At 21.4% G+C, this 14,344-nt stretch overlaps 1 protein-coding gene across 11 annotated transcripts; it reads right to left on the bottom strand.

Moving 5' to 3' along the window:
* Positions 1 to 867: 867 nt before the first annotated feature.
* LOC108002138 (hrp65 protein) lies at positions 868 to 14,091 on the bottom strand. Of its 11 annotated transcripts, none has more exons than XR_003698685.2 (13): positions 13,729 to 14,091; positions 12,625 to 12,777; positions 12,307 to 12,525; positions 11,817 to 12,118; positions 11,275 to 11,570; positions 10,992 to 11,182; positions 10,572 to 10,668; positions 10,143 to 10,162; positions 2,516 to 2,572; positions 2,271 to 2,338; positions 1,728 to 2,079; positions 1,425 to 1,465; positions 868 to 1,044 (listed from the first exon to the last, which is right to left on the bottom strand). XR_003698685.2 is itself a non-coding variant. In XM_028668836.2 (10 exons), the coding sequence occupies exons 1-9, from the start codon at positions 13,930 to 13,932 to the stop codon at positions 2,549 to 2,551; spliced, it is 1,530 nt and encodes a 509-aa protein (XP_028524637.1). In that variant the 5' UTR covers positions 13,933 to 14,091; the 3' UTR covers positions 868 to 1,465; positions 2,516 to 2,548. The 11 variants fall into 11 exon arrangements, 3 of the variants coding, with proteins under 3 accessions (XP_028524637.1, XP_016919120.1, XP_016919119.1); XR_009833395.1 differs by having other exon boundaries at positions 2,271 to 2,361; XR_001766823.3 differs by having other exon boundaries at positions 10,572 to 10,692.
* Positions 14,092 to 14,344: the final 253 nt, after the last annotated feature.

Here is a 14,344-nt window from a genome sequence, read left to right on the forward strand (position 1 = left end):
TTACAAAAAATTATTTAAATAAACAGATGTTATATTTATAAAATATTGTTTGTAAATATATATATATAAATTAATATATATATTATATAACATATATAGGATGTTAATATATTCATGATATACTTTTAGAGAGTCAATTATAGAAATTAAAACAAATACAAAAGTTATTATAAAAAAAATTTCGATTAAAATTTTTTTTGTAAGTTTGCATTAGATGAAATATGATCTATGAAAATAAAATCTTGTTTTATCCAATACGAATTTAAATTGAATTAAAATATTTTTTAATTATAATTAAAATATATAACTTAATATAAGTACCATGGATATTTTTATATATTATTTATTTTTGTGTTTTTTAAAATTGACTCTCCAAAGATATCCTATAAATATATTAATTCCTTATATACATGGAATTAGTTTTCAAAAATTAAATCATTAAAATTTAACTTCGTTTATGTTTATAGATATTAATCTTTTAGTTTTCTTTTGGATAAATTTATTATTAACATATTACTTTTATCATAAATTCAGTTCGTTTAAAATTTATATTAAATATTACGTCCATTAATATTTCTTCAAAGGAATCTTTCTTAAAGGAAATGAAAAAAGGAAAAAAATAAAAAGAAAATTCTCTTAATATTATGTTTAACTATTTACGCGTATAATATATAAAAACATTATATGTTACAGATTATATTAAAATTTAAATGATAGATTGCATCTTAAACAAGAATATATTTAATTAAATATAAAAATTATTTCTTATTCTAAATAAATTAAAAATTATAAAAAAAATGAATTTTAAAATTAAATATAAAATAAGTTTAATGTCTAGTGATAATAACTTAATTCAATGTAAAAATGTTATATATTAAAAACGAAGATATATTTATTTAATATTGTTTTAACATGAAAATATGTAATACAATAATTTTTCTTTTTATTAAATACGATAATAAAAATATTCGAATAGTATAAAAGAAATTTTTTAAAATTGATGAATAATTCATTGTAATGTTGATAATATATTGATGTAAAATGCTGCAACATAAAAAATTTTATATTTATAAAATTTTATTTAAATAATCTATCTTCTTATTTATGTTTTAAATATCAGTATAACGTACGAACAATAATATTGTCATCTTTTATTCAGGACTCTAGCCAAAATTTCATCACAATAAATCTATATTAAAATACATACAATTGCCCGTTTAAATGTTTGGAATCTTAAACTAAATTAATTTATTTATTATAGTTTATTTAGAAAAGAATTCATAAATATCAAAAAAATCATAAATAACGAAGAAATAATCAAGCAATGATAGAAATATATATAATAAGTATTAAAGAAAAAAATTTAAACATTTATCCGGGTAGTAATTATAATTATTTATTATTCATATTAAATAAGTAATCACCTTAACTTGAATAATTCCATCTCATAGCATTTTTTAGCGTTCTGAAAGAAAAAAATGTAATTACTAATTGAATATAATGCTAAAAATTTATATAAAATATATAATATTTTATTTATTCAGTACACGTTGGGATTTTAAAGATTCTTCATTATATTCAGACCCGAAAGAAAATCATCATTATATTTAAAATACTTTATATCATTTTTGTAAAATAAATAATATAGAAAAAATAATTATAATTATATTAACAATATTAATTCAATTTAAAAGTATATAGTAAATATTTAAAGAAATATATGTTACCTTTTGTGTGGAAAATCCAAAATAAGATCTTGTATATATGAATGATAGAATTAAACATCAAATTTTTTGTTTTATATATCATTAAATATCACATATTAGTTATAATATTGTGATATAACTATTTAAAAATTATTCAAATTATTATATTCAAAATTTAATAAGTTATTAAGATTTCAATGTAAAAATTATTTTATCTTAAATTATATAGATAGTTTATAATTATAAAGATAGTTCATATATGCATCATTTTTTCTATAAAAATATTTTGGAAAAATAATTATAATCTTTAAAAAGATTATAATAATATGTTCAGTTTTATTAATTCTTAACTTTCAATATACAGATTTTCCACCTGAAAAAAATTTTTTTTATTAATATATAAATATCAAGTAATAAAATAATTTTCAAATTAACATATTTCAAATAATATGAATAAAATTAATAAAATTAAATTTTTTTAAATAATTACTTATTATAAAAATATTATAAAAAAGTTTAATTTTATGTTTAATAAAAAAAAGTAAAAAAGAAATTAAAATAAACCTTATAATTTTAAAATTCCTTTGTACACATTCCTTTTCTCTATTTGTATCTTGATTACATATGGAATGCTGAAATAAATGCAATAAATGATCTGTAAATAAAAATTCTACTATAAGAAAAAACGATTAATACTTTTATAATTGTTTAAAATTTTAATAATTAATGAATTGAGATTAAAGAATTATTAGTTAAAAGAAGAAATTAAAAAATAGATAATTAAACATATAATTTTTATGGAAATTTACCTTTTTATTTTTCAATGTGTTTTATTCGTTTCCTCAGCCAGCAGTTGCTATAAATATCTGTAAACATAAAACCAATATATATATATTTTATATAAAAATGTTTAATATGTAAGCATTTTAATTTTCAATACAAGAAGTAATAAATTAACATGTTTAACATATAAATTATGAGTTAACATCTGCTAAATAAAATTGACAATAAAACTGTTATAAGGCATTCTTCCAAAATTTTATATTTAAAAAATATATTTCATTGTTAAATATAAATATAAGATTTGTTATATTTTATGAAACACTTTCTACTCTTTTAATAATTAAATTTTTATGTGAGTGTAACATGCTATGTAATAAGTATATATAGTAAATGTGTAATATAAAGAAGCAACTGCTTAATGTTTCAGTTTGCATTTATTAGTTATTTAAAAAAAAATATATATTAAAAATATTATATGTGCAGTTTTTAAAGTGTAAAATATATTCCCAAATGAATAAAATATTTTAAAATATTCAAAAGTAACAAAATGTTGCACAATTATCATAAGTGATTATATACGAAGTAGTTCATTTAAAAATATTAAATATTAAAATATCCAGGTTTTTTTAAATAACATGTAAATTCCATTTTACATAATTATATATATCGCATAATGATCCAAATATTTACCACCCAGAGAGCAGAATAGCCGATATATTTTAGTTTTGTTGTTCAAATAGCAATTAATTATAGTTATATCAGCCTAGATTTCAATAATGAACCCAGACAACCTTTGCTAAAATTGGTATATAAGAATATTTTGGTTGTCATAGGTAAAAACATGATCTAGGCTGGTAAATTTGTATAAATTTGTAGTATTAAATTTTTATTGAATCATATAATAAAATAATTAATCCTAATATTTAATATAAAGGCGATAATATATTGAATATATGATTGATAAAATAAACTAGTAACTTCCTACATATTTGTGAATTTTGAAGTTCCATAATTTAACAATTATAATTTCATTGGTAAAGATTATAAATGAAAACATTGCAATTTATAAATTCAAATATAAAATTCTTTATGACTGAAATTTAATTTATATTATTTTTAATATCAAATAAAAGAAAATGTGAAAAAAATAATTAAATATATAATAAGTAAATATAATATTTACATTTTAAATATTTCATTAGTAATTAAATTATTTACATTTTTTATAATCTTTACCATATACTCATATAATGTCCCACCCGAAGATTAAAATAGAATTACGCATAATAACAGTTTTACAAAATCTACTCACCTCATACCAGTAGATTCATTGACTAGTAGTTTCAAGTAAGTAAGCCTATCTTGTCATTGCAGTTTCTCCTCCGTTAAGAGATTCTTGATTAATCAGTTTATATTGTTCATTATTTCATAATTGCAAACAATCGCATACACTCGTATAGTTGTTTTCTTCAATAAAGTAGATGGATAATTTAAATGTAAAAAATATATGTGTTTATATGCATATATATATATATATATATATTCATAATTATACAATTGTCTAAAAAAATTTTCGAAAGAAGAACCATATTTAAATGATGTTCAAATTTTAAAATCAGTTTAGTGGTATGTTTAAAATAATCGCGATTTTTCCTTTTTATCTTATATTATATATCATTGAAATCTTTTATGCATATACATTATTTATTTATATATGCACAAATTTTTTAATATAGAGAATTTAATAATAAAGAGAATTCATTGCATAAATATATTTTATCAAATCCTATTGCAAGGATTTGGAAAATATAAAATTTATAAAAATTCAGATTTTTTTAATAATAAATTAATATAATATGTAATATTTATGCATTTTTTATAAATTATTATTATAAGCATCTATTTTGAGAAAAAAGTTAACTTAAAAACGATTTTTTAATAAAAGTTCATATTTAATTTACAGATAGATAGAAATAAAAAGAGATAAAAATTATGTCAGAAATATTAATTGTAAAATTAAGAATAAATAAATAAAATATTTTGAAAAGTTTGAAAAATAATGTCAATGATTTATAAAAAATTTTATAAAATGTATTTTTTGATTCACATGTCCATAAGTACATACACATGGTGAATAATTTAATTAAATTTTTCAAAAAAAAAATTCTATTAAATATATAAGAAATATAATAGAAATTAATAAAATAATAAATATAATAATATAAAATAATAAATTATTAAAAGAGATATTTTTATGATAAAAATTTATATGAAATTCATATTATATAACGAATAACAAATTACACATGCATGATGTATTATGATGTTTCCTGAAAGAAATATATAATAATACTTTTTGATAGTAGAAAACAACTTTTTTTTATAACATTTGTACATTAAATTAAAGATTAAATTTTTTAATTATCTTTTGTTGTACTTAACAATTTACAATTGTATTTAGAAAATTTTAATATCAAAATTTAAATTTATTTCCATAAATATTTCAAATTTTTTCATATAAAAAAATATATCATTTTTAAATATATGAAGAATTTTTTACCAAAAAAAAAATTTTTTTTTAAAATTGAAAAAATATTATTTACTATAATAAATATTCATTTTAATAAAAGCAATCAAAATAGAAAATACCATTATTTCCTATTCTAATTTTTTTTGTTTTAATGAATATAGACTCGTGATAAATATCATTGGGAGTTTAATATAAATATGTATTTGAAATCCTAAAATTTCTTTAGATATATTATGAAAAGAATATAAGTTCATCATATAAATATTAGATTATCATATAAGTTTATTTATTTAATTTTTTCGATATATCAATTCATGATTTCCTATAAATTTTAAAACCCAGAGCATAATTTTTTGTTCAATTTTTAAAAACAAAGTAATATAAAGTATAAATAAAATTGATTATATAATATATAATCATAATCTTATTAAGAATTGTAGAAATATAAATTTATATGAAACAATTTCCTATAATGGAGATTCAAATTTTATAATCATATATTATTAGATATAAATTAATCCTTATCAGATAATTATTTTACATGATTTGTAGTTAAATTGGAATATATATTATTTATTGTAAAAATATCAGATGTGACATACATCTGATAAGGATTAATATTAAAAGCAATAAAGATATATTCGCATTATCTTTCAAATGTCACGTGAAATTCGCGAAATGTCTACAATTAAAAAGATTAATTATAAATAAAAATTATTCCTACGTATAGATATATGTAGACCTTTATTCATAAAATTATTTTTTGTCAAATAAATTCCTTCACAAATTTGAATAGCACAATTGCAGATTATTTTGTTTATATATGTCTTAGTCTAACATAATTACTGTTATAAAGCTTTGAGTAATGCAAACATTGCATTTACTTTCTTTCATGGTGACATTTACACCATCATTAACTAAAAACATGAATATGTATGAATATGGATAATGCATTAGATAAAACTATCTTTGATACTGACGTACACACGCGTTTATGCAATTTTATTTCTTATTAGAAAGATAAATTAACAAGTGACTGAGATGTGGTTTCAGTCAATGTTAAACGCTTCACTTATAAACTAATTTTTTGTTTTTGTAAAGTACAAAACTAAAAATACTATCAGAGTATATACTTTCACCTTGGGAGGACTACTAAATCAAGAAAATGAACTATGAATAATTATAGTATGGTATAGTAATACAATAGTACCAAAAATTAATATACTACATTATTTTTAATATTTACATACTATTTCACGAAATAAAACTTCCACGAAATTATTTTATTTGAACTGCTAATTGACAATGAATATATTTTCGTCTATATGACGATATATAAGATATGAAATTTTATGAAATGATACTGTAAACTTAAAGTTCAGTTGTTTTCATTATATACACCCCTTCTTTTTAGAGTTTTTTAGAACAATTTCTAATAAATTAAAAACATATCAATTCAATATTTTCTTATACTTAAAGAATGATATAATTGTGTTAGTAGTTAACGTTTGAACAGTATCTTGATATTTATGTTTTGAAGAATTTTTGTCAAAAAGTATACAGAATTTGTCAATATATGAAATTGATTAGTACTATTAAATTAAATCCTTTTTATGAAAAGTCCCTTGTATTTAATATACATTCACAAAATTATATTTGTTAGATGTTTTTATAACTTAAAAACTGTTTAAAACACAGCAATCTCTTTTCAGCAAAATGATTTCCGATGTTATGAAGTCAGATCCAATACGGAAGATATAAAATCACTCTTTTTTAAACACTATGTATCCCTTTTCATGTCTGCCTATTCATTCTCGTTAATATATTCTCCTATGATATAAAATGTGAAAGATGATCAATAGCGAAACTTGTCGGAAAAAATGACTGAAGAATGCAACTGCGAACTATCGGAAAAATATTTTTTCTCAATTATTAAAAAAAAGTTATTTTTAATACTGTGATATCTTTAATAGCGTCTTCTTTTATTAGGGTAATCGTCCTGACGATTTCGATCACTTCCACCTTGCCAACGTCCACTACTACCACTACCTCCACGACCACCACCCATATTACCCATATCAACCCTCATATCCATCAAATCCATTATTTGACCACGATCATCATTATAACCACCACGATCCATACTATTATAAGCATCCATGAAAGATTTCGGATCCTAATCATCATTATAGATAAGTTGAATTTAGTTATTACACGTAAAATAAAAACAAAGCGATATTTGACGTCAAAATCGAAAATTATGCACCGATAATATAATTGAAGCGAATGCCAACAATTTTCATTTATATACGATGAATAACGGTGTTTTGTAGTAGATTTTGGATGTACCATAAATACATTTCACGGTTCAGGGCGACCATCCATGTTTGACAGCAGCACAGGTCATCGTCAATTTTCGTCAAATCACATAGAAAAGAAAGGGGAAAACACAATGTTAGATGTTGTTTGCTCGTACAACATTAATAGAATGGAATGCGTGATTAATACACGCACTAAAATAAATGACATATACGGATAATATTATACTGCTTTCAGAATACCGTTTTCTTGACATTGATTACCCTTATTAAACCAAGCAAATGCCCAACATACAATCGGATCACATGATGATACATCAATGATATAGTACATTTATATTTAGTATATTTAGTAAAATAGATTAAATATCACCTACAGTTTTATATGCAATTTTTTCCATATGGAAGTTTATATATATTTTCATAAATGATATTTTGAGATATAAGAGATATAAAATTATAAGCTTAATATTAACCTTCAGAATTAAAACAGAAATAAAAAATATTAATAGATTCCTATTAAAGTAATTTAGAAATTGAATCCATCATAAAAAAATATACCATCATTATTCAACATTCACAATTTTTAAAATTTTTAAAATTTCATCATTTTGAAATATGATACATAATATAGCAGATATCAAATACCAGAGTGCTTATTGTTAAACATACAAATTTTTATATGTAAAACATTAAGCATCACAGAATTAGAACCTTATCTTCTTAATTATATATTTTCATAATTTAAATGCCTAACACATTAAAAATGTTTAAAAATATAACCATTTTATATATGAATAGTATTTTTGAATATAATATACAAAAATTGAATTTAAATATTAGAACTTTGTAATTCCGAAGTTTAAATATTGAAACAAGTGACAAAGAGATGTGATCAAGATCTCTAAGCAAACTTTATACAATATTTATACCACAGAATTCATGTGAAATATTTTAAAATGAGTATTGTAATATAATATATATAGAAAAATCCATAGAATCAATTAAAATCCTATATTTTCTTAAATTATATATCATAAAGATTATTTTAAATTGTTATTTATTGTTATTTATAAAGAATTATAATATATAAATATCAGAATTAATTGTTGTACTCAGAAACTATATTCAAATCATAATTCAACTTTAAATAAGTTATATGTACATCAAATAAAAATAATTTCTGAATACAAGTGATTATGTTTTATTAATGTTCAATATATATTAGTAGTTGGGCATTTGTTGGTTAATAAATATCAAATTATTACTATGGAACTATATTATTCTATTATTCTATTATTAACAAACAAATTTTCATATACATTAAATAAAGAAATATTAAATATAATTCTAATATTAAAATTTTATATAAAAATAGTTCCATAGTACATAAGATACATAATTCTTAATACAGCTAGAGAAAATAGAAGACAGAGCCTCCTGTCTGCAAGCATATGGAGAGACCAATGTGGCACAAAATATATTAATTCAGTTTTTAGTTTTAATTTTATTGATATGTGTCTAAAGAATATTTCTATAGTATGAGTATATAAAAATTTTAAAACCTTATTTAAAAATCATTCATATATAAATTATTCATATTTTAATATATATTTTAAAAATTTCAAAAATGAAGTCATAACATCTGTGATAATATATCATTAATAAAATTAGAAGAAAAATTCATTTCTTCAGACACTTATAGAAATATTATTGTTGATATCCTATAGATAAAATTGAGTATGTGTGAAATTAGTCATATATAGTATCTAGATAAAAATAAATGATGCTTAAATGTACTAAAATTTTAGTACATTTAAAACATGAAGAATTTAATTATAGATAGAAGAATTCATCCAATGAAACCTTAACCTGCCTATCTATGCAACATATTTTATATTGTTTATATAGAATGAATGAAAATTACCTAAGACTTCTTCCAAATTTTAAATATGCATCGCCTGTAAGTATTTATCATAATAATGCCATATTAAATAATATTAAATATTATGAAATCTTTCAACAGAAATGATTCATTATATCTTAAATTATTGTTAACAACCTTGTATAAAATTTATATAATATTATTATATAATCCAATCAATTTGAAAAGTACAAATAATCTAACATTTCAGTGATTGTTTCTAATAGATAATAGAAAAGCATGCCACTAATATAATTATATTTGAATGAAGAAAATGAAGAAATTCAAGAGTAGATTTATAATATGTTATAGAGATTTATAATATGTCAATGTAAAAGATTCAAAATATAAGATATAATATCAATATATTTTTCCTTTTAAATCATAAAATAATATTTTTAATTTCATAAAGACAGAGGCAAATTATTAAAATTTTTGCACCTGTCCATGCTATAAAAATAGTTCCCTTTAGCCAAATAGAAAGGTTGAATGCCCATTGACACCTCCACATGTTAGCCAATTATTCAAAATTATTAATGACATATAAATATTTATTAAACTAATTATAATAAAATTGGCATTGTTGCAGACATTAGAACCCTAATATTTTGGAAAGCATGCTTCATGGAAATATTCGTGAAATTCTTTTCACTTTTTTTTTTCAGAATATCTTCACTAATAATACTGACTCTTATCATGCAAAAATGCAGTTCAACTTTTCTAACGAAAAATTCCCGCATATAGATATAATTTGTTTCATAATATCATCAAATAGAAATACACATAAATAAAAAATCAAATAAACAGTTTAAGAAAAAATAAATAATTACTTTTCTAAAAAAAATATATATATAAAATAATAATTCAATGGGATACATTACCACTGGCATGCTGCTTCCACCTGCAATAAAATAAAATTTACAATTAAAAATTATTTTAAATAATTAATTTACGAATTAAAATTTTATGTAAAATATAAATTCCATGAAAAAAATCTAATCGAAATTATATATCATATAACATTAAATAAGTAAATTATTCTTTTTATTCATTTTGCTAACTTTTTTTTAGTTTTATTTAGTATTCGAGTTTTTTAATAGTGATATTTTTTATAAACTTCAATTCATAATAAAACAAAATCAATGTAACTATTTACTATCTGCACATAATCTAGTTGAATTAAAGTGTTATTAATCATATTAAAAAATATATTAAAATCTGCAAAAAATAAATTTTCATACAAGAATTAAAAAAATTTTATATAAAAACACGATATTTAATATTTATTTAATGAAATGTTTAAAACTTACCATCAGGTTGACCATATCCGTCGCGATCACTATTACTAACAGAATCATAATTCTTCCCTCCCATTCCTCCTCCACCTCCTCTTCTCATTGCTTGCTCCTTAAATATAAAGGGAACATAACCCTAAGCATTAGTAAAAAGTATGAATGAATTGACCAATTAAAAATCATAAATGTTATGAATGTATTATATCCTCCATTATTATTCTATAATGATAATGAATATTTGTAATATAAATGATAAAAAAAATTCATCTTAAACAAAGAATAAAAATTTATCATTCATAAACTTTGTTTTTTACCTATATATTTTTTAAATAACTCTAATACTTAGTTCCTTGTAATATGGTAATGTTAAAATTTTAATTATTATAAAAATTTTAATTTGAAAATTTATTTTTGTTAAAATTATTAATTGATTACCTGCATAAATAAATTATTTTCCTGTTGACGCCTATGTAGTTCCTCATCTTGTCTCCTTATACGCATTGCCATTTCTTCTTGCTGCCGTCTTCGTAATTCTTCTTCACGTGTCCTTTGTTCTTCAGCTTGTCTTTCTTTCATTTCCCATTCTCTCTTCTGTCTTTCACGGTCAGCTTCGCGCATGCGTAATTCTATAATTAAATAAAGTGAATTTATGAAAAATATCATTTATAAATTTGACGTGAATATTTTTATATATTTTTATATACTTTTAAATACTAACGTTCTCGTAATAATTCAGTTTCATGCTCATAACGTGCAAATTCCATTTGAGCTTCCAATTTTTCTTCTTCCATTGCCATTTCTCGTTTCAGTGCCTCTTCTTTTTGTTTATATAATTCATGGAGTTGTTTCCATCTTGTTCCATATTCATGTTCAAAGCTTCCTATCTGTGCAAATCTTGGTCCAATATCACGAGCTTTAAAGAATTCTGGATTTTTTCGTGGTAAATTTTTATCTGGATAACCATCAATATCATCTTGTTGCTCAAATGGTTCAACAACTACTGGTCGTAAAGAGCTATAATAAAAATATTTTATATAAATTTTTCAAAGAATTGTTTTAATAAAATTATTTCAAATTAAAATTTTGTATTCCATTTGTCAGCACACAATACATATATCTATTGTATCATGCTTCCTATAGGAAATTTTTCTTTCTCCCAGTATAATCAGTATTTAGGCACTTGTTGATAATTAAAAGTTTCAAACAAGCGTGGCGCTGGGAAGAAAAAAAAAATAATTCTTTTTCTTTTATAAAACTTACGCAGTTAAGAAATAGCATCCTTCTGTACATTTTCGTAGAGCGAGTTGAGCTGACGGTTTTCTGCAAAATTCTACGATTCCTTCCCCAGTAGATTTTCCTCTGTCGTCCACTATAACTATTGCACGTTCGATTTCACCAAAAACACTGAATGCTCTTTCAAGTAATTCATTTGAAATCCAAGGTGTAAGATTCTTAACTTTAATTGTTGAAGAATGAGGAGCAAAACGTACTTTGAGTGCACGACCTTTACGCATTGTACCATCTAATTCATGTTTTGCTTTCTCAGCATTTACTCTATAATCCTATATGAAATAAACAATTAAATTAATTTAAAATAAATTTAAATTATTTACATAAATTTATGCAAAAAATGTTATCATAATATAAAATTGCAGCCATAAATTATTATCATTTTCCATCAAACGGTAATTATTTTAATCACTTTATTTATATATGAAAATTATATAGAAGAAAAATATATTAAATTTACCATTCTAAGAAATGCAAAGTTTTTCTCTTTATTAACAAAAAGTTCAGATATTTCACCATATTGTTGAAACATCTGCTGGATTTCCTCTTCTGTAACATCATTTGTTAAATTTCCAATATATAAACGATTACGACCACTGAATTTTTTTTCTGTGGTTTCTTGAGATGGTAATTCATGTGTAGGACCACTAATGGCCATAATACGTTCCATTAAACGATCCTTATAAATTATAAAAATTGAAAAAATTACAATTATAAATCATAATACATATACAAAGTACTTTATATCAATATATATAATTGTTTATTTTCTACTTACATCTTGTGAACGATTTCCCATATTTCTATCAGTCCCTCCACGACCACCTCTACCACCACGCATTCCACCACCACGTCCCATACCCATTCCTCCACCCATTCCTTCATTCATTGTATTATCCATACCTCCATCCATAGAATCACTCATTTTCATCTATAACATTTAAATAACTTTTGTAATTCAAAATATAAATTTTAATTTAAACATGTAATTAAAATTTATTAAAATACAAAAAAATTGGAATTTTAGATAAAAATAATTTTAATTATTAACATTATCAAATGACAGATATTAATAATTTTTTTTAAAAGTATATCATTTTACTTGCAATTATTTATTTATTTTTTAGTTTATTTTTTATAAATAAAGATAAATAGTGATAATTTTCAATATTTTTATATCATATATAAGATTAAATTTTAAATTTTATGAGAAAACTTGATGTTATTGTCGAAAAGAATATTACTTTTTAAATTTTATATTGATATTATTGGAAAAAATATTTATAAATATATATATAAATTTTTTTTAACCACGTGTGAAGTTGGGATAGTTATTCGCCATCTTATATTTTATATACGCCATTTTGTAACTACCCTGACGAAAAATCGATATGTTAATCGTTTCTCATATATAGAAATTCTAATAAAAAAAATAACATTTATTAAATAAATATTATTTATTTATAGTTGTAGAATTATTAATATATATTTTATATCTGATTTATCAAATATAAAAATTTTAGAATTTTGTTATTTATTAAAAATTTTTTTTTTATTATATTTAATTAATTTATTTCAATGTCTTATATAAGTTATAAAAATTCTTAATATAATTGTTTAAATAAACTTGAAGAACTAATTTGAAGTTTTAATTAAATTAAACATTAAAGAAATGTACCTTTAATTTATATTTAATAATAAAAAATATTACAAAAAAAATATAATATAAACAAAAATTATAATATTTAAAAAATTAAAATTAAAAATAAAAAGCTAAAACCGGTAAAAGTATTACGCATCATTTTATAGCAAATATGGCGGTAGAAACAAAGAATATAATTTATATTTGAAATTTATACTAAAAAAAATATGAAATTCTTACCGGTCCATCATTATTTCTATTTCCAGTACCCATTCCGCCACCACGTCCACCAGAAAAACGTGTTCCTCCTTTTCGTCCACGCGGTCCACGATTACCGCCACCACCACCGCCGGGTGGATTTCGTTCTCGTGGATTTTCATTACTATTTTCTGCAGATGTATTCTGCGATTCTTGTTTTACATTTGGTGATTCGGCTCCTGCCATCGTTCGCTCAAATTAAATATATGCTCGTTTGAAGAAAAAACGAACTTTTTCGCGAACGAACCCGATTCACTCCTTCGCAAACTGAAGCGTTCACTATGGCGTCCGACAACGAAGAGAACGAAGCAGCGAAGTTGGAGATCTACTAGAGGAATTACCCCCACTATGTAACATTATTTCCGGTACATTATAGATATATCTTTCTAAAGAAATGATTGGTTAGTTTTATTAACTATGAACACATATGATTGGTTAGTTTACAAATGTAATGTTGCCATATTTATCAAATAAGATTAACCGGAAATAATATTTTAACTTTAGATTTTTATAATTATTGATAATACTTAATATTTTGTAAAATTTAATTTTACTTATTAGTAAAAAGAATTTTATAATTTATATAAGTAAACATAAT

Source organism: Apis cerana, linkage group LG1 (genome assembly GCF_029169275.1).
Source record: "Apis cerana isolate GH-2021 linkage group LG1, AcerK_1.0, whole genome shotgun sequence".
In the NCBI taxonomy this organism is placed as follows: Eukaryota; Metazoa; Arthropoda; class Insecta; order Hymenoptera; family Apidae; genus Apis; species Apis cerana.

Excerpts from the sequence above, each read along its gene's own strand:
- LOC108002138 (XM_017063630.3), bottom strand. The coding sequence starts at position 13,932 with ATGGCAGGAGCCGAATCACCAAATGTAAAACAAGAATCGCAGAATACA. Across the intron at positions 10,693-10,991 it reads AAAATAATTTATTTATGCAG|GGTTATGTTCCCTTTATATT; the intron begins GTAATCAATTAA and ends ACTAATGCTTAG. Across the intron at positions 7,196-10,142 it reads GTGGAAGCAGCATGCCAGTG|GATCCGAAATCTTTCATGGA; the intron begins GTAATGTATCCC and ends AATGATGATTAG.